Here is a 21464-nt window from a genome sequence, read left to right as displayed (position 1 = left end):
TCTCGGTGTGTGCGCGCTCGCTCGCCAGGAGAGGAGGCGGCGGCTGTCGCCAAATCCCGCCCTGAGGTGGTCCTAACGACAGGGCGCACTAGGCCTTTCTGCAGCTTACCTAGGCGGAGGCGGGCGGCGCTGCGGTGCCGGGCTTTCCCTTCGGCTGGCTCAAGAGGCGCTGGGCCAAGCTCTTCTTTGCTTTCCCCGCGGCCAGGCCAAACGAAGGGCTTTCCGAGCGCTGGCGGAATCTTCCTTCGCCGGGGAGAACAGTAGGATTGCTCCCCTGCTGCTCTGTCTCCCCCTTTTTTCCTGTGCAGGCCAACACGGGCGGTCATTGATATCACCGCTGTTGCTATTTCCTCTCTTCCCACCCTCACCACCACCTCGAAGATTCTTACATTTTAATAGCAACATGGCAAGACTTTCCAGCTTTTCTCAGCATGGCTGTCCAAGGCCAAGTCCAGAAGGCCTGGTCTCCTGTGGAAAAGTCTTGTGAACTTTCCGCAGTTGAAAACAATGATTGAAGATGATACCAAAGCATGTTGGATTTGGACTTGCGGAGCCCAAATTCAGATTTGTGCTCAGCTATGAAGTTTCCCAGGTTAGGGATGGAGGCAAAGTAGATCTCTAGATGTTTTGCACTAAAGCTCTCAGCATTCCTGAACGTTGGGCATCCTGGCAGGGGCTTCTGAAAGTTTGCAGTCCAAGGCATCTGAAAATCTACCTTCTGCCCACTTTCTGCAAGTTGACTTTAAGTTAGTCATCACCTCAACTAACCTCACAGAATAGTGGCTATGAAATTGGTTACAGCCCATCCATCTTTTGCTGAACTAAGGATGGGATTCCAGCAAATTAATCTTCACAGAACTATTCTATGTTCCTAAACTGTTGTATATACTTGCAATGCCAGGCTTGCATCCCTGCAGAAAGAGTGTTTCCTACTTTGCAAGGCAATTGTGTAGCAGCAGTATGTGTGTGTATACCCCCCCCCCCCAGCTTCTGTTGGCTGGTGCCACACTCTGCTTTGGGGTGGGGTGGGGTGGGGGTAATGAGCTGTGACATTTGTAATGTTATAAATATATACGCACTAAAATTGCAGTCTCAACCACATTTGCTAGGAAATAAACTCCTCTGAACACAGGGAAACTTATTTTACCTGTATCAGTTAGCTTCTGATTCCATCCTACCTAGGGTTATATAGTTCAAAGGCTTGCATATAATACCCATTTTTCAGTGCTGGAGATAATATCACTTCACCCACCATTGTACATGAGAGCTTCTCAGCAGCATACAAATCCTATTTCTTAGGATATATTTTGTTCTAAGGTTTGGATAGCGAAGTACATAACACATATTGCATGTATTACAAATGGTGCATTTGTAGAAATTAAAATGTTATACTTTGGAATACATGCAGTAAGCACATTTTAAAGAGAAATTTCTCTTTTTTCCACCTTGGGAGTCTCTGAATATAAGCATTGTACTGGGTATAATTAGCAAACTAATACCTAAGTTGAAAATGTCTGGTTACCTCATGGCAAGTGAGCATTTATCTCACTGACTAAGGAGTAATGGGAAGAGTATGCACTCCAACTGTTGCCCATTTTCTAACTCTGGGACTATTTGATAATTACATAATCCACCAATTCCTTATAACCATGCAAACACTTGCAGTTAGACACCATCTGTGTCTTGTTTTTAGCACCCAAAAGTATACATGAGATTTAACAGACAAGTAAAAACACAGTCCCAGTCCTGAGGAGCATACAGTTATTGGTGAAACATGACACAGCAAGCCAGAAAATAAGTTTATATAGTAATGCGCACACTATAAAGCTCACCTGAATTAAGGTGAGTGAGCACTCCACAGACCAGAGAGAATGTTTACTCACATGAATGAATCATAAGCTTTCTATAGAACTAGGCTTCTCTGAACAGCTGAGTTCAAAGAAATTGGAGGTCCATCTCATGCTCTCTCCAGGGGCACAACTACAACATAATGGATTGGTTTTGGCCTACAGAGCTGTCCAGATCAGATGGGATGCAAAGCTGAAACTGGCTGGATGGTGGTCAGTGGATGGCACCCCTATGAGATGATGGTTAGAGAGATTCCTCTAAATCAAAAGCAAATGTCTAGACTCTGGGTGTTTCCGGACAAGGCTTTTTATCATCCCATTGCACTGTTTCATTCACAGAATTCAATGGAGGACAGGGGTGTCCAGATGAGGTCTGCCGGTCATGACCCTCTCTTGTTTCCCTACTGCTGCTTCCATTTTTTTTCTGAAAATCAGTTAAGGAGAACAAAGACAAAATATATGTGCAATACTTTCTGGCCATACCCTTGGTTCCACCTAAACAGTAAAGAGGCTTCGTTTTGATGGAAGATTCTTAGACTTGCTTTCTCCAGTGTAAGCAAGGGGACTTTTTCCGGCTCCACTTAACAGACAGGCTTGCTTTAAGTTTGCCAGCTGGAGTTGTACTGAACCATGTACATGCTGCAGGCCCCAATCCCCTGCTGTTATTCACCCAGGGTTCCATTTCTGTCTTGCACAAGCAGTAACCACAGGGCAACCTGGCAACTACTCCTGCTTCGATGTATGTACTACAGTTTCTATTGCACTTCTGTTACAAGTTACCATGCCTGCAGGTGGCTCACTGATGGTAGCGCCCCAGCAGCACATACTAATTCTGTGGATCTTTGGCATCTGCTTTTTGCACTTTTATTTATGTACTGGGACAGGTTTGTGGCCCCTCAAGTCACTCTGTTGAAAGTCTTCAATCCCTTTGCAATTCCTTAAAAGGTCTTTTTGCCCCCATGACACAACTGGCAGTTGGTAACCCTACAGAGATTTGAGGGGATGCAAGACCTTAAGTGCCGACTTAGTGCCCCTTTTCCCCATTTGAGTGAATGGGTGGATGTAGGATGTTGGAAATTCCCTTGCATTAAAACTACCCCAATGCTTCATTGCAGCATGGCTTATAGAGAAGGTATGTGGGTGTGAAGCCTTCCTTCCCCTGCTATTCCATTGTTATACAAGCCACAAAGGGAAGTTGGATATGTGGGCTGTGCAGTAGTTGCACACATGTGACCTGTCCATTGTCCTATCCGAGACTGGGTTGCAGAAATTCCAGCTCCCTGCAGGAGATTTGTCCCCATCCTGAAGATGGCACCTGTCTGCTGGGAAACCCCTACTTCCATTCAGCATGCTGGAAGAAATCTGTTGTGCTACCACCCTTGAAATACTGTATACAGTTTAGTCACTGTACCTTAAAAAGATACTGTACAATTTAAAAATCTTCAAAAGAAGGCAACTAAAAAGCTAAAGGGAGGGCCCAGAGCATCTCCCTATGAAGAATATTTACAATGTTTTATTTAGGAAATAGGATAGTAGTGGAGATTTGACAGAGGTGTATGGAATTATGCAGCATATAGAGGAAATACATAGGAAGACATTTTTCATAATACCTCTTAATATTAGAACCGAGCTTCATTCCATGAAGCTGATCAGCAGGAGATTCAGGACAGATGAATGGAACTAGTGCAAAGTTAGAAGTATGGAATTCACTTCCACAAGCTATAGCAGCTTGGATAGCTTTAAAAGGGAACTGGACTAATGCATGGTGGAGAAGGCTGTCAGTTGCAGCTATTCCTGATGGCTGTATGCTTCAGTAACAAACGCAGTATGCCAGTGTACAGCAGTTGCTAGGGAACATGGGGAGGATGTTCTTTGCATGTGCTGCTTATGGGTTTCTTGTGGGGGCTGGTTAGCCAGTATGAACAGAATGGAACTTGGTCTGATCCAGCACAACTCTTTTCTGTAGCACTGACTGTTCAGCCCACTAACTGTTAATTCCTTAATGGCAGGTGCTCCCAAGATACCACACATGAGTTTTTATTGGCTACACAGGAGAAACTGTTCCAAATGAAATTATGCAGAGGAGAATAATAAATGTAGATTTTGTAAATGTGGGTAAGGATTCAGGGTCTTGACCTATCTGATGGCATTTTCTATGAGCACCCATATAGCTTTTCTAAATGCTCTGTATATTGTGTGGGTGATGGGAGAAAGTGCTGGCAAGCAGGAGGGCCTAAGTAATGCAGCCTATCTTGCCTAGATGACTTTAATTCATATTGTAATTCCTTCTTCTGCAGTTGGTACATCACATAAGAATATCTGATTTATTGATGAATCTCTGACTGATTTGCAGTAGTTCAGCAAGGATCTGTGACTGCCAGTTGTTTAGCAATAACAACAAAAATGACTCATCCCCATCCGAAATTATTTTATTTCATTTCTTTTCTATACCACCCATTAGTCAGAATGCTGAAATGAAGAAAACACGGAGTAACCAGGAGAAGCCTTTTTTGCTCAGTTCTGCTTCAGAATTCTTTAATGCTAATTATATGCGTTGTGCTTTAGGTGGTGGTTGGTGGGTCTTGGGAGGTCCTCGTAAAAGAACAAAGTTGAACCAACAGGCCTACAGTCTGCCTACTACTGTCCTATTCATTTCTATACATGCATATAGGTATTTCAGCAAATGGGTAAAATATTTTTCAAATAGGTTTGGCAGAGATAGGTCTCAGGAGATGGGTTAAAGTTAACAAGGATAAAATGAAGCAAGTAGTTGTTCTGGACACAAATTCCTTATCAATGTATGGTATCAGAAGAATCAGACTGTGCAAGTGATCCTAAGGTGAGCTGGCACCCAAGGCAGACAAGCAATGTAGACGTATATCTATCTCAGCTGATAGTTGAGTCTAGGAGAGAATGACATTATGTCCAGGCCCTTTCCATGTGTGTCATGCTGCTGGGGAAATCCCTTCGCCTTTGTTTGCTAGTCTGCCATGGACTGAAAGATGGAAACTGGAACAGGTTGTCTTGGGTGCTTGAGGGATGAGAGAGCATAAATGATGAACTTATTCCAGTGGAAGAATCAAAATTTAGGTGCAATCTTACGCATGTTTAGACATGAAAAAGTGTACAAGTCCCAGTATAGTATTTTTGCTGTTTCAGCATGCATTGGATAGTGCTCTTGAGAACTCCAGTAAAGACAGCACTTTCAGTGGCATTTCTCTGTATAAGATGTAGTGGAGGAACTTCCTTTGACTTATGAGAGGGATATATTTTGTCAGGGTTTAGAACTGAATCACCCACAGCTGGCTGTGGAAACATTAACAGTTAAAGGCAGCCTTTCAGCCACAGAAGCACCGGCCCTTAGGCTTAAGTCAGCATGTGCATCTCTTGCTAGGTTCTGCTGGAACTCGTTGATGTTACTCCATGCTGAGGAATGTCACGGTGTTTCCCCACCACAACCCCCAAGCACAATTTTGAGAGAGAAGAACTATCTTTAGTATTTTTTTCTGCTTTGCTTTCCCAGTCTTCCAGGTGTGCAGTATGACCCCACCCTGGTTAACACACAACCACAACAGTTAATCACTGTAAGGCACAGATTTCCACAATCTTGGTTGGGACCTAGTGGGTGGGCTGTCAAGCTGGCAAAGCTGATGGTATCAGTGTGGCATGGTGGGTGGATAAAACCTGGGGAGCATTTTCTGGATTATTATTTTTGCATGAGTCCTGAATAACTTTCTCTCTCTCTCTCCCCCCCCCTCCCCAATGGAGGAAGGAAATGCATTGGCTTAACTAGAATCTTCCCCTTTCCAAAATATAGTAGAGAGACCGAGTAGCACAAGAGATAGGATGGATTTCAAAACTGGTAGCCGGGGCCTGCTCTAAAGTTATAATGTTCTTGGTAAGCTGCCATGTAGGAGGAAAGCCTTCCACAGAAGTGCCCTAAAGATGTATAGGACTACAACTTCCGTCACCATATGCAGTGTGGCCTGTGGACTGACTGCGGGCAATGGTGTTCATAATCCAACACCTGGAGGACATCAGGATGGGATGCTTAAGTCCCTTAGGCTTAAATCAGCATGTGCATCTCTTGCTAGGTTTTCTTAACTTCAATATTGAGGTGACCCAGAAATTCCACTTATAACCTGTACCAATTTTTGGAACAAAAAAAGGGGGATTGGGGGTGGCAAGAGCAGTTAAAGCCTTTCCTGGAGCTTCTGAATGAGAAGATCTTCCTTTCTGCTTCATTTCCCCCAATATTTGGCACTCTGGATGCAAGCAATCAGTGTTGAAATAAAACAGTGATGAAGGGTCCTCAATTGTTCCTCTCCAAGCCATTTATCACCTCTTCCCCACTCCCCAGATTTCACCGCCTGTGAGAATATGTGCTGAGAGCATAGGCATGAGGAACACTGAATATATGCAGAGCTACTATGGAAAATATTCTATAGTTTCAAAGCTCACTTTTTTACTTCTTTTTCAAGGGAATGTCCCAGTGTTTTGTAGCATTTCTTCATGGATCCAGTGAAAAAGCACAGCTCCCAACTCTTTCCTACATCCTTGTGCATTTCATACCTGCAAGATAGTAAACTAGGCATCTTTCCTGTTTTGACTACAGCTTGGCAGATTCCATTCTAGATTAGATTCATGGCACTTGAAAGGAGGGGAAATAGTAAATTTGCGTCTGGCCTTAGCATTAAGCAAAATGGAAAGGCCACCTCAGGTGCCTGGTTTTAGGGTGTCTTGATAGGACAGCAGTTTGCTAGTTAATTAATATATTACTGCTATATTTTACTGCCAGGGAGAGAGAGAAGTGCTTGCAGAGATTTTCTGCCTCAGGTGCCAAAATAACTTGGCTGGTCTTGGGTATTTGACTTTAATGGGGTAGGGGCAGGTATCATTTGCTACTTTGCCTCACCCAGCAAAATGTCTAGGATGGAGATAAGGTGATATATTAGAGTTTATTCCTTTTATGTAAGCCTAAGAGGCTGGCAAATTTGTGTCTATGGAAAAATCACCTTAAGGCTGAAATTGCAGTGGATGCAATGAGCTATGTGACTGGGAATTAGGAGAGGTGCAGTCTAATAGATCTGGAGGGCATCAGGTTGGGGAAAGCAGTGCTAAAACTTCCCATGCTGCTTTCCTGGATGAAGGGAAGACGTGCTGCTGCATTTTGGCAGAGGGAAGAAAGAGCTGCATCCATCTGTGCTGGACAATGATTTTGGCAGGCTTCAAGGGTGTGTGTGTGAGGGGGGGGGCGCATGTGCACCCTGGGATGGGGTAGGTGAAATATGCAGTACAACTCTGCAGATCTGCTCAAAAATAAAGCACTGAGTTTGTTTGTACTTTCACACAGGTAAGTGTGCATTTCCCCAGATTTCAGCCCTAGAAAGAAGGAGGGTGAGGAGAGCCAGTGTGGTGTAGTGGTTAAGAGCAAGGGACTGGGACTCAGACGACCTGGGTTCTAGTCCCCACTCAGCCATGGAGCCAACTGGGTGACTTTGGGCCAGTCACAGACTCTCAGCCCAACCTACCTCACTGGGTTGTTGTTGTGGGGATAAGATGGAGGAGGAGAGATGATGTAAGCTGCCTTGAGCCCTTTGTAGGAAAAGGGCAGGATATGAATTGAAAAATAAATACATAAATAAATATAAATGAAGGCAGGAGTTTCTGTCTGAATAGCACAGAAGAATTGTTAAAGCTGGAGAGGGCCACATGTGACTGTCTGCAGTATTTTCTGTAGCCCACATGCCTCTTCAGGCTCTGCCCAGGCAGGTAGAGAGGAGTGCTGATCAACCTGTACATTCCCCAGCCCCTTCCCTACTCATGCAGCTATGAAGCCCATGTCCTGCTATGCCCCTCCATTCACATAACACTCTACCTCTGTCACACACATTCACATCTTCCCACGCAGCCATGCAACTCACTTTCAGCTCTTCTGCTCTGCCCACGTGGCACCAGACAAATTGTCCCAGAGGAAACGCAGCCCGCAGGAGTGACAGCTTGCTCATTCTTGTTTGAAAGTGTCATCTGCAACATGGAGGGGGCATTTGGGCTCTGCCTAAGATAGTACAGTGCTTTGGAGTAAAGCCACTTGCTCCCCTCACCTGGTCAGGAGAACAGCTGCTCTACCTGCTGGGGCTTAAGAAGTCCTTGGCCTTCACTTAGACCCTCAGCTGACCTCACTCACTGCTGGGACCCTGGGCTGGAAAATGACGCTCTGCATCTGTTTCCCGATATTGTCTTCAGCCCTTACAGCCAAGTCCGCAGATCATTGCCGAAGGAGCATGTTTGCTCTGGTACGTGTGTGATGGCTGGCTTGTGTCTAGTGAACATACAGCCCTGCATGCCAGCACATACCGTACCTGAGGAAACCATAAAACTGGGAAGGCAGACGAGATATAAAAACCACTGGCCGAAGTATCTGCAGTCTTGCAGCAATGCAAGGCCACCCCTGAGGCACTTGATAGCTAGCCTGGCAAGAGTCTCCTTTGATCTACCAAGCAGTTAAAAGGCGATCATTAACCTGATCTAGACATATAACCTTACCTTCATAGAAGCTGAGCAGAAAATAGCTCCTGCTACCCTGTTTGGCCTGTGGACAGGGTCCTCCTCCTCATGGCCATTCCAGCTTTCTCCCAGGCAATTCACAGATTAAGGTGGGTGAGTGGCGCGTGCGCACTTTATGTGTTATGTTCATGTCTGCTGGTCTGGAATGAGTGTCTACAGTTCTTTCACATGGTACCTCTTCTGAAGTGGACCCTGTGCTCACTGGGACAATTCGAAGGGAATGAGTTTCCTGCTCAGTGAAGTGTAAGGATCCCTACACTTCACACATAAAGCCAGTCTGCATAGATGCACATGCTTGACACCTACGGTTTTTACTTAGAAGCAAGTACAAATAGCTTTCTCATAAGCAAGGGCGCATAGGACTTCAACCTTCAAACGGGCTCCAATGAGAGAATAAAGAGCCATTTGTGTTGCCCAGGCCTACATGCCCCTCTGTGAAGGAGAGAATAATGAACTTTACAAGCTGGGTGTGTTGGCATGCTTTGGTCTACCTGATAACATCTCCAACAAGAAAAACTTGGCACCTAAACCCCCTCTCTAAAAAGGGAGTGGAGCTAATTCCAATGATCGGTTCCTCAGCTTGCTGCCCTCCCATGATCTGCTTTTGCAATTCCTCCAGCAAAGCACTGATCCATAAAAGCTTGTCCAGTTTTCCTTCCTTCCCTTTTATCACAGGTGTGTATGCCCTCCTCCTGCAAAGTCACAGAGACCTGCAGCATTTGCCAAGCTCAAGCAAATGTATGAGTTTAAAATAAACTTCCACCTCTCCTTCATGTCTTAAGTATCAGGAAGGGCCAGAGGCATTTGTGTGATTGCACTGTTAACTCACAACTGCTTTTCCTGACAGGTGGAACACTTTCCAAACAGTCCCAACTTTTACTAATGACCTCAAAGCTGCAAAAGCCCAGGCTTTGCAAACAATTTTTTTTCCAAACTAAGCATACTGGTGCAGAACTGGGATCAGAATAGTGAACATTTTCCTGCTACATTGCTTATCTCTAGCCGTCTGTTCCAATTGTTTGATCCACAATACAATATCTCACACTGAACGGTTGAGTGTGGTTTGGTATGGAACCATGTGTTGTTGTTGAAATGTGGGTAACCATGTCTGAACTCAGTTGTTCTAACAAACCATGATTTTGTTAATTATTAACAAACAACAATTTGTAACCCAAGAAGAAAGCGTAGGTTCTCTTCATGGGTTTTTGTAGTTAACAAATGATGGTTGGTTGGTGTGGATGGGTTCAGGCAGTACAATAGCCCATGTTTCTTTAACAACCTTGCAATTCAACAGCAACCCATATTCAACTCAAAAGTGGGTTATTTAATTGTCTAAACCCAGCTACTATGACATTGCAGGACAAAATTGGTATCCACACAGTTCTTTCTCAGTCAGGAAAGACAATAGAGAACACAATGGGCTGTAAATAAACATTTATGGAGAAGTTAAGTTTTAACTTGGGCTTATTAAAACAGCTTGCATCGCACTTCTAACTTTGGGGATTTTATCTTGGCTACGGAAAGTTAATTTACTGTATGTCATGCTGGTCATAAGTCAGTGGTCCATCTAGTGAAGCATTTTGTGGCGCACCAACTATTTAAAAGGATCCATCCAGCAGGACGTGAGTGCAGCAGCCCCCTCTTGCCCCAATATCCCACTAACTGGTTTGTATAATTATTTATACATGTATTTCTAGGCCGCCTATAACTGCCAAGGCTTACACAGGCCTACTGCCTCTGGTACTGGAGCTAGCAAAAATTCATCCAGACGAGTAGTCATTGATACCCTTCTCTGACATGAATTCAGAGTGAAGAAGGCGAGATTGGTGACATTGCTACTTCTTGTGTTAGTGAATGCTATAATTTAACTGTATGCTGTGTGAAGAAATATTTCTGTTTATCTACTCGGGATCTTACCAGTCAGCTTCATGTGATAACGTCAGGTTCTAGTATTATGGGAGAGAGGAAAAATTGTCTCCATTTTCTGCACACCATGCATAATTCTGAACACCTCCATCATATCTCCCTTTACTCACCTTTTTCTTAGCTAAACCTTCTCAGCTGTTGCAGCTGCTTCTCAGAGGGGAGTTACTCCAACCTCTGGATCATTTCAGTTGCCCTTTTCCGCATTTACTTGATATTCTAAATGCAGTTGATGCCAAGGATTGCATATAGGATTGCATAACAAGAGAAATGATGTTATGCAGTGGTAAAGCACATGCTTTGCATGCAAAAAGTCCCAGTTTCAGTTCCTGGAAAGACAGCAGCTTGCATCCCTGGAGAGCTGCTGCCAGTCAGATAGACCAGGAGTGGAGAAACTCTAGCATATGGTCCCAATCCAGCTCTATAGGGTACACGAACCCTAGCCCTTACCCCTTTTCTCCAGTCACCAGTCGTTTGTCAGTTTCCTATCTTCTCTGCACATTTTCCCCCCATGCTAAAATTTTAAAATGCCTCTCCTAAGGTTGAGTTACTGGCAGCAAGAGCTTTAAGCAACAATATGGTGCTATTTGCTGTATTTTTGGTTGCGCAGTTCTTACCTTTGGTCTCAACCACCAATGAAATGCAGCTTCCAAGAATGTATCTGAAATCAAATGTGGCTCTTAGGCTTCCAGAATGATTGGAAGCGGTAGCATGTTCCTCTAAAGCTCCCATTCATTTCAGTTTGGACTTGTGCAGGAAAACCTCCTCATGGGTTGTGCCCAACATATTTAAAAATACTTCAAGATCAAATATCTGGGAAAGGAAGCTGAATTACTTCCCCTTAATCCTAACCTTAGTCTTGCCTCTTTTACCTCACTTCCTTCTAAAACACCACCACAAAGGTAATTTGTACATTCAGCTATGGGGTGGTATAGAAATGAAAATCATGATAATGGTTTTAAAAAGGGAGCAGATTCAGCTATTTTTCTTTTTACTGCCTTTGCTTCTGCCTCTCCCCCTGCAAATGAGGATTGATTAGTGCATCCAGTTTCACATGCAGGGCAGATCTGGATGCTGATTTTGAGGAATGTTAAACAATCTCAGATTCAAATGTGTCTCATAAGTTGCTGTTACACCAAGGGTTGTCCCATGCACGTTTTTTGTTCATTATGACCAACTATGTGTAGAGGTGTGTATGCAGAAATGTGAAATTTATGAGTATCTTATTTTCTCTGTGATAATGAAGTTTGGAAGCTGCATCACACTGAGCATCCAAAATGTATGTCTCTGTAACAAAGTATGTACTCCTGTTGTTTTCAAACCCCTTTTTATATGTGTTGTTCATGTTTCTGAACAGGAAAAATAATGTGTGAAGTGTTCTTCAGGGGCAAACAATGCATCATACACAACCACATATGATAGAGCCTCAACAAATATATATATTCCTAGAATGACATTTTGAAAGATGATTTAGATTGGAAAAGTAGCAGGTGAATGAGAAGTGTTTACCCTTCCCCACCTGCCATTTCTCATTTCAAATTACCACCCAAGTCTCTCCTTTGTATTATGCTCCAGTTGTGTGTTTCCATGTGTTTTGGATTGTGTGGGGAAAGGGAGAGCTTTATGTGAAGAAGAAACTGGAAGGGAGGGAAGCTGTTACTTGGAGTGAAGAAATGGCTGAGTGGAAAGGTTAAGGCTCCAGTGGAAAAGTCTGTGCTCTCAGGTACCCTATCTTGAGGCTGCCTTTCCTTTAAACAAAGCAAACAGCACCAGGATTCTTACATGAGTGTTTGCCAATAAAGTGTAATTAATGCCTTAACTAGAGGTACTCTGGAGTACAGGTTTATTGACATTGCAATCCAGTGTTTGATACAATTGTGTGTATGTACATAAAACCAGTATCATGTGCTGGCTGGAGAGTGCTGGAAGTTGTAGAACTTTTTTTCTGAATATGCATAGGATCGTGCCCGTAGTGAGATCTCCAACATGGCGCCTCCTGGTGTGTGTGCTTCTAGCATCACCAACAGTTGCCTGGGGGGATGCTGGGAGCTGTACTACATGCAACAAATCTGGAGGACACCAGCTTGGTATATTTGTGTAATGGGAGATACTGTGTTTGGGCTCTCACTGCCAAACAAAACGGAGAAATCAAGTTGTCACAGACATCTTTTCCCTGCCTTTCCCTGCTTTAGTTTCAACGGTTCTCATGTCTCCAGATAATGGATCAACATTCTAAAATCAGCCCAAGGGAAGAAAACACTGAAGAAAATCTTCAAATATATTTAACTTGATTTCAGAGATGCATACCTTAAGGCTACTCAGTCTGCTTTCAAGCAAGGAAGTCCTACTGTACACAGATGAACATAAAACATGCATAGGACTGTAAAAGGGGTTTCTAGATAATGTTTCTGAAGAAGTCTCAAGATCTGCCTGTTAACAGAATGTTCAGAATTCTTGGGCGTGTAATCCATAAAGGTCTCCCAGGTCCTTTCCTATGAAGCTTTAATGATGCAATTGCCCTGCCTCATTCATGGAATTTTACCAAGGAATGGTAAGGTGGGGTAGACATCTACATCTAACCCCCTCCCCCCAGGTTCACATCACTCTTCTGTCTTTTTTGTTTGTACAAACAACTGATAAGAAAAAGGTAGAAGAACTGCATAATGTCTTTTGATTGGCAAGGCTAAGAGCTGTCCATCTGGAAGCACCCCAGATGGACAGCCCCTTCCTTAGTCCATAAAGAATCTGTCATGGGTGGGCCCTCAGCAGTTAATACTCTCACACTTTGGAATGTGCATATGCACTATTCGGTTGGCTTGCCTTCAGTCTGTAAAAGAGCTGATACAGAACTGGCATATGAGACCTACTTAACGCAACCTCTTTCTTTATTGTCTGACAGGGAGACCCCATCCCGGAAGAGATCTATGAAATGCTGAGTGACAGTTCAGTGCGTTCCATCAGAGATCTCCAGCAGGTCCTGCGGATAGACTCCGTAGGTAAATCTCTTCAACAATGAATGCTCCTCTTCCTTAAATCCCAAGCAAAAGTAACAGTGGGACAAGAACAAAAGCATGTGTGTGCCACCAGAGCCAGCAGGAGGGTAGGCATGCATGCACCTGCCAAGGGCCTACACTTCATCAGGGACTCCTGGAGTTGCAGCTCCTCTTCACCATAGCAACCAGGTTGCTCACATGCCTCCTGCTCTGGCCCAGATAATGGTGGTGGTGTGAAAGAGGAGTAGTAGACGCCCCTGCAGCTTGCTCAATGGCTCTCTGCCTGTCAAGCCACAAATGGTCTGAAAGAGGATGAGGAGCAAGAGCAGCTGGTGACAACAGTGGTGAGATGTGGACTCACTGAAGGAGGGGGCCCACTGAGGTACCTTGCTCAGGAGTCCGCTGAAAATTAGAGCCAGCACTGTATGCTACCAACAGATGCCCCTGTGGGCAAACAACCCCATATTTCTCTACATTCAGGGCAGACAAGTAGGAGCGTAGAGCATATTTGGGTAGTCACAGTCCACCCTATGACTCCAGTAACTCACAAAATGGCTGTAGGGTAATTTACACACAATACAGTCATCTAGTATCAAAGTGTACTTAGTCTTCATAAGAAATACCCAAAGATCTCCAAGGAAAGAATGGGACAGGGGTGACAAGGAGAACTGAAGATGGCAACTGGATGCATGAGTTGATAAACACAAATGAGATCATACCCTTATATGCTGTGCAGGGTCAATTTGGATGCTGCTTCCTCATCACCATCATCTTGGGTGGTAAGAACACAAACATTACAAGTGAAGCAGGAACACACAGCCCATTTAAGGAGTAGGGATGCATCCTCATTGCCACAGCTGCAAGAACACAACCCCAGCCATAGGACATCTTTGAGGAACACAGACTGCTTGCAAGAGTGGGCCAGTTGCAGTCCTATATAGCAGATGTAGGTGGGATGCTAAAGAGGAGGCAGGCCTGGTTTTCGGTCCACTGCAAGGAGATAAGACTGGGGAGGAAGAGGAACTGGACTTGATAGTCCTTGCCTTCACTTCTTAAGCCAACTGACAGAGAATTCAGGAGGGGCAAGGGGAAGCCAGGGAGGGGCAGGGCTTTTTTATTTATTTATGTATTTATTTATTAAAACATTTTTATGCCGCCCCATTTGCCAAAGCCTCGGGGCGGCTTACAACAATAAATAAAAATAATTATAATATAAATTACAATAAATATAAACATTAAAAATCCAAAAAATACAATATAAAATAAGCTGCCCTGGCCAGATAAGATCAAATAATACTAACAGTTAAAATGCCGCTTAAATAAAAAGGTCTTCGCCTGGCGCCGAAAAGCAAATAATGACGGCGCCAGGCGGACCTCTCTGGGGAGCACATTCCATAACTTAGGCGCCACCGCAGAGAAAGCCCTCCTCCGAGTACCCACCCTCCTAATTTCTTTCACAGAGGATTCCCGGAGAAGGGCCTCCCCCGCTGATCTCAAGGGGCGGCTGGGCATATATGGATGCAAGCGCTCCTTCAGCCTCCTTGTGCTAATTGTGCAATGTTGATGCTTTATTAAGCGTGATATATTTGCATGGATGAGGAGCCTGCCTTCTACACAGGAACAGTGTGGCATGTAGCAGCAGAGATCCTACAGAGGCGGTGGAAAGCAGGGGAGTCATGGCGCTTAACTGCTGGAATCGCCACCTGCCTCCTTTAGGTTTCTGGGAAATGTTATCACAGCAGTATTCGCTAGGAATTGCCAAGGGCAATGCTAGATGAAAGAAATGTTTAATAGGGTGTAATAAAATGTACTGCTGTTACAGATAAAAAATTTTGAATAGAGATTAATGTGTAACCTATTGAACAAAGGTGTAGACCACCTAGAAATACAGCTGTTGTGATACGGCACTCCACATAAATGCCACAGCCCTTTCTCCTTGAGAGCCACCCTCTGCCTGCTTGCCACTACTGTGTGATACCCCTGCTCTTCCCAGTACCCTCACTGTCTTCTCCCCGATTCCTTCAGAGTTGCTGTAGTGCAGTAGCTAAAGCATTTTCTGTAAACCAAGAAATCCAGGACTGAAAAATCACCTCAGCCATGAACTCAGTGGGCCTTAGGCAAACAAACATCCTCTCAGTTCACCAGTCTGTGAATGACAGAGTGAGTGTACCCTTCAACAGCAGCGTTGACACTCAGGCCCTGCAGATCAGATCTGACTCAGATTTGCAGATGCCCCCATCCAACAGTTTCTGTCTTCTAAAAGGCTAAAATACCTCCCCTAAGACTTGGGCATTGGCAGTAGCGGCTCAAAGCTCCAAAATGGAATTTGGCCCCTGGGTTGAAAGAGTTTCGACAGCCCTGCCATAAAAGGTTGTAATGAGGACAAGAAGTACTTCTAAACACTCAGAAAAAAGGGTATACAAATACTGAGGCTGCAGATCTAAATATGCTTTTTAGAGAGTAAACACCACTGAATTCAGAGGGATTTACTGATTGCACTGTAGACATTATTACCTTAAATCCTACAGAATTAGGCAGCACTCAGTGTGTAGGGCTACTTGAACTCAGACCTCACATGCAGAACATTGGGATGTGGCTGCAAGGGGGCAGGAGTGAGAAATAGAGGAGAGCATTCCGGATTGCTAATTTCTATTTGCTAATGGCAAATTGGTCTGTTTTAGTATGTTTCTCCCTCCAAAGGTATAAGTAGGTCCAAAAAAGTGTGTTTTTTAGATTGGAGCAGAGGGTTTCTGGCATCTGGGAATTCCATCAAGCTCTGCATTAGAAATTAGACACCCATGATTCATGATGCAGTTGCTGCCCTGATAGTTTTTCAACTCTTGATCCCTCTTGTTTGGAAAAGAATGCAACGAGCAACGTAAGACAGCAACAGAATAGTGGATCTTCTGCTTTATCAGAATATCTGGATAAGGGCTCTTTCTTTGGCTGTGTGGTGGTGCTCGGGATACCTGCCCACAGGACTGAGGTCACGCAGTGGCACTCGGACCAAGATTTTGGCACGTGCAGGAATGTGAGCACGCGTCACGGCCACCGGGTTGGCCCTGGAATGTATTTATAAACGCTTTCTTTGTGAATTCCATTCTACTTCAACCCCTGCTCCAGCCTGTCCTCTCCCCCCCCCGCCCCCCGCCTTCTCTCTTGTGTTTGTCTGTTTGTAGCTTTGTAATCTTTGCCGAGACACTATCTACGGGGGAACAGAATTTCCTGCTTTTGTTTCCTATGCCAGTTGGACCACTGGCGCATTCTCAAAAGCATTCCCGCTCCCTTTCAAAATGCCTGTGATGGGAGGAGGGAAAGAGAGAGGGAGGGCACCAGCTGCGTTCTGCTATTGTTTCCCCTGGAGAAAAGCAACTCAGTCTCTCCCCCCTTCTCTCCCCCCCTCTCTTGGGCTACACAAGCCACACAATAATGGGGCTTCCAAAATTAGCAGCACTGTTTTTTCCAGTGGTGGCCCTGCTGCCTCACCAGCAGTAGCTGTACTGCCCTATCAAACAGAAGGACACCCTTGGGGAAAAGGCTTGGGGTGGAGGGTGAAGTTGAGTGGAGAACTCTTGTTTTTCAATAGAAGATTTGTTTCTAGTCAACAGGCCTGCTATTTTTTCCTTGTCTATTTAACCTTTGTGCAAAAGCAGCCCCCACCCTATCCTGATAAAATTCCAGAGAATGGGGGATGGAAGATGGTTGGGGAAGAGCCTGTTTTGTTCCAGTGACTAATCTTGCCCATTCCCTGGAGGCATATGTCATTTTAAGGCAATGAATTTGGGAACAACTGTCTTTCAAGATAGTTTCAGTCCTTACACTGGAGATTACACAGCCACAGTATCGGTTGCAGCTTCATATTCCTCCTAAGCCTCTTCATGTGGAATGAGTTTGATGATACTGAGTCTGTTGTCTGCACACCAGATTCCAAACTCTGTAGGCAGTGCTGCCTATATGTAACATGACATGGAAAATTAGCTCCTGTGCTTTCCTTGGCCTTAAAGATATAGACTAACGGTGTGTTGTGGAAGCTTGTTCCACAGATAACCACAAGCCTCCAGTACCCTGTTCTGCACACTCCCAATTAATCCAATTAATCCCACAGCAAGAACATCAGTCCTACTTCTCTTTACAAGTCAAGTGGTTCATATGGGGGAAACCCTGCAGCTGCATGAAAGCTTATCTTTGAATAAACTCTAGAGGAGCTGCTTGCTCCAGGGACATTGGGTTTTATTAATTATTTCCTATGGGAAAACATAGACATGTGTTTATAGGGAACTGAGCTGTAAGGTGTCAGGCCTTTCCTTCACTCACAAGTACACTTGGTATGTAAAGTTCAACACATGTTCTCCTGATCCTGTCACCCAGTTAAATGCCAAGGGAGGGCTGTATCTCAGTGCTGTACACATGCTTAATATGCTAAATGCTCCAGGTTCAACCTCTAGGATCCCCACTTTAAAAGGATTAGATCTCTGTCTAACAACTTGGGGGATTTCTGCCAGTCTCAGCAGACAAAACTGGGGTAAATAGGTAAACAGACAATTCCTTACATCACCCAAATCTTTTGCTTCAGCATTCCTGATTTATGCATCTATTTTTCTGTCTGTCATTTTAAGCATGTTTATTCAAAATAGGCCCAGGGCAATTAAAAAAGCCACAACACTACAGGCAAACCTCATATACAACAATACCCTGAAACCGTAAGACTAAATCCAGTAGATACATAACCATAGAAAAAAATGCTTAGTTTAGAAAGGCTGCAGCTTCTGGTAGCCCTTCCTTAGGCAGAAGATTCAGAGCTGTCAGGCATGACTCAAAGCCTCGTTCCAAAGTCCTCTAGTTTTTGCTCAGCAAGTAGATGAAACTTGAAGGGTCTTTCCTATTCTGTGGTATATGGCAAGTTTTTGAGACAAGCTGCTTTGCAAAGTATGTTAATTAACCCTTTCTCATCTCTGCTAAGTGCTTTTGTAACTGAATCTTTTAAGTTCAGGATTTTTAAACATTCCATGTACAAGTTGTAGAAGGAGTGTGTTGTTCTTTTGAATGGTACTGTAGTGGGAGTCTTAGCTGGTGGATTGAAAGCATCCTCTCCACTGAGTTTTACTCTCCACACTTTTGCCTCTTGTGCAAGCCTTTTAAGATAAGCAGAGAAGAGTGGCAAACTTTGGGATAGCAATCTAAACAATATGTGTTAGCATTCCAAAATTCTGAAAAAATGTTAGTAATTTGGGAGTGAGATATGCTGCGACAATAGAACTTTGCTAATTGAGGACACTTCTAAGTACAAAAACATTTCCTGGAATATAGAGGAAGACATTTTTCAGTTAATCAAGCCATCTTTTTCATGGTGTTCATGACCAAATCACATGGAAGTGGTAGTGGGCTTGCTCATTTCCATGCTTTGAAACATACAATGTTAATTTGAAATGTGTAGCATTATCAGTTTCTTAAGGCTGGTTGCTACAATCTCAGATATGCAGAATTTGGTTTCTGGAACAGAATGTGGATTCCTGACTTTTCTTATCTTAGTAAAATCAAAACCACTTCCACATAACTTGTTTCTTGCCTTTCCAGCTATTAGGAGATGCATTTACAGGATATATTGAAAAGGACCCTGTAGTTCAAGTGGTGAAGATTCCCTAGCTTTGATGATTGTCCATTTTTTCCTTGTAGTTTCCAGTTAGATTCCAATACCCATATCTCTGCATTGCCCCTAAACTTAATTGCTGTTTCTTGAGAACATTGCTGTTTTCTCTTGCAGAAGAAGTTAGCTCCAGTTCATACCTGAACTCCACCAGAACAGATCCCGCTCAAAATTCTGTTCCTTTTTTCCGAGGGAGACGAAGTCTTGGTGAGTTGTAGACATGACATACCTAACCTGTATTTGCTGAAATTGGTGCACAAGACTTGTCTTGTAAACATGATTGACAATCTGAGTGACATGGTGTCTTTCTGTTCAGGTAATCTGAAAGTTCTGTCTGTGTAGTCGAGTGATTTTCAGAGCCATTACTTCAGAGCCAATGGGAAGTAGTAGTAGGTTGTATTGAACTTGAACCAGGAACAACTGAGTTCTAATTGCTTTTCATGCATGAAACTCGCTAGGTGAAATTAGGCCAATTACTACCTTTCTGCTTATCCTACCTCACAAGGTTGTTGTGGTTAACAGATATAATCTGCTGTTCCAGTAACTGTTTCTCTCATATGGAGAATTTAGCTTATTTGGCCTCCAATTCACTAGAATTTTGTACTAAACAAAAAAAAATCAGTTTCTGCAAGTGGAAAATTAATTTCTGCTATTGGAGTGAATTTTTAAAAATAGGATTGCTTTTTATTTGCTTGCTTAGTGCAGTAGCTCTAATTAGCCAAAAACCAGAATGAGTTAGGACACTGAAGCATGACTTAGGACATTGCTGAATTTAATACCTCTACCACTTGAGTACTAAAGCACCCTAATACTTTCTGCTTATGTAACAGAAATTTCCCAAACATTTCAAAACTTTTATCCATAGCCATGAAGATGAGAAATCAGATTTCTGAAAAAAAATTGTTTGCTCTATCCCTTCACACAAAATAAATGTGTCAATGCCTTGGTTATATGGTACTTCGATTCTGCAGCTTTCTAATGTGGATGAAACCAATAAAATAGGAGAGGCTGTTGAGGGGAAAGGGGCAGAATGTAGCCTTGTATTTCAAAGCTGATTTTCTTTCAAAAGTTTTCTTGTTGGACCCTTCCAGGTGGAGAAGAACCTGTAGAGGCAGCAGTACTTGCTGAATGCAAGACACGGACCGAAGTCTTTGAAATCTCCCGGAGCATGGTGGATCCCACCAACGCCAACTTTGTCGTGTGGCCCCCATGTGTAGAAGTGCAGCGGTGCACAGGCTGCTGCAACACCCGAAGCAGGCAATGTCGCCCCACGCGGGTTCGTGTGCGACATATCCAGGTAGGACTTCTCCCTCTCCACAAGCCTTTATTCCTTCTGTTTGAGCTAATAATAATGGTGATGCTACAGGATTAATACTTTTGCATTCAGTAGAATGCAGTGTGCAGTCCTGCAACTTTTGGAAATGTAAATAAGGTAGATCTAGACCTGATTAGTTTGTCACAAGGGCAATTACTGGGTTGCCCCACCCAAGAATTGCAGGGATGAGCAGAGTGATGAGCATGGAATGCTCTTCATGTCCGTGTTTAGTTAACAGCCCAGGAATGCCCCATTCTGTAGTTGTTTTGTGACATGTGAACCTGAAAACTCTTCATCATTTAAGTTGGAGACAGCGACCGCATGTAACAACAATCAGCTCCAGAGTTAACCCAGCAACAAACCTTTGCAGAGGAACTGGTGTTTTTCTAGGTGTTCTGCTTTAACAGTTGAGCTTCACAAAACTTGTTTATTTAATATTGAGAAGCTGAGTTCTTGCACAGCACTGAACACCTATACTGTGTTCAGTGGGACTTACTCTCAGGTCACTGTATATGGGATAGCAACTAAAGTTATAAGTGCCTTTATTCTGGATGCTTTGGTGAAGAAACAAGCATTCAGTAAAATACTCAGCACTGTGCTATAAATCAACCTTAAAACCAGCAGGCCAGTTGTGTGGCTGTCTGTTCTGAATATACTGATTCCTACCATCCTAGGACAGTTTGTTCTCCTGGCAAATAATCATCTTAACCAATAGTTCCTCTTCATTATTCCATCTGGGTGTCTTGTAAATCGATACCTGCTAATTCGAGTTCTGCTAAATATCCAGACAATAGCGATCTTTATGTTTCCTCCCAGACTACTTGTTCAAAAATATAATGTAAATCCCATGTTTGACCTCTGTGTTAGGGAGAATTCTATGGGTCTTCCATGGGTAAGAAGATACAGGGAAAGAAAGATATTACACCAACCATGTGAGGGAAAGTCTTTTTTCCAGTAAGCTCAGCTGAACAGAAGGTGCAAATGAAGGAAGGTGGGGGGGGGGGGCAGGGAGAGAAGTAGAATGATTTGCTTTTGTGGAAATAAGCAAACAAAAAGTTAACAGCTAGCCAGAAAATGTGTCCTGGAAATGCTTTCTCTGCAAACAGAGATGCCTATATTGTTTGCTTGGAAAGATTAGTCTAGTCAACACCTTGTGTCCTGAAATGTGCAGAGTA

General features: G+C 43.7%; 1 protein-coding gene across 2 annotated transcripts in view; it reads left to right on the top strand.

The window, feature by feature from the left end:
• PDGFB (platelet derived growth factor subunit B) overlaps positions 1 to 21464 on the top strand; it is a 31050-nt gene that overhangs the window by 3283 nt on the left and 6303 nt on the right. For both annotated transcript variants that reach the window (XM_044455196.1, XM_044455197.1), the window contains exons 2-4: positions 13237 to 13333; positions 19092 to 19181; positions 20066 to 20271. In XM_044455196.1, the coding sequence (XP_044311131.1) occupies positions 13237 to 13333; positions 19092 to 19181; positions 20066 to 20271 (393 nt within the window). The remainder of the gene's footprint in view (positions 1 to 13236; positions 13334 to 19091; positions 19182 to 20065; positions 20272 to 21464) is intronic.

The sequence above is a fragment of the Varanus komodoensis genome, unplaced genomic scaffold, assembly GCF_004798865.1.
Source record: "Varanus komodoensis strain SLA01 unplaced genomic scaffold, ASM479886v1 scaffold8, whole genome shotgun sequence".
Classification (NCBI taxonomy): domain Eukaryota; kingdom Metazoa; phylum Chordata; class Lepidosauria; order Squamata; family Varanidae; genus Varanus; species Varanus komodoensis.
The sequence above is the reverse complement of the archived record's forward strand: the minus strand, read 5'-3'. Positions and strand labels throughout refer to the sequence as shown.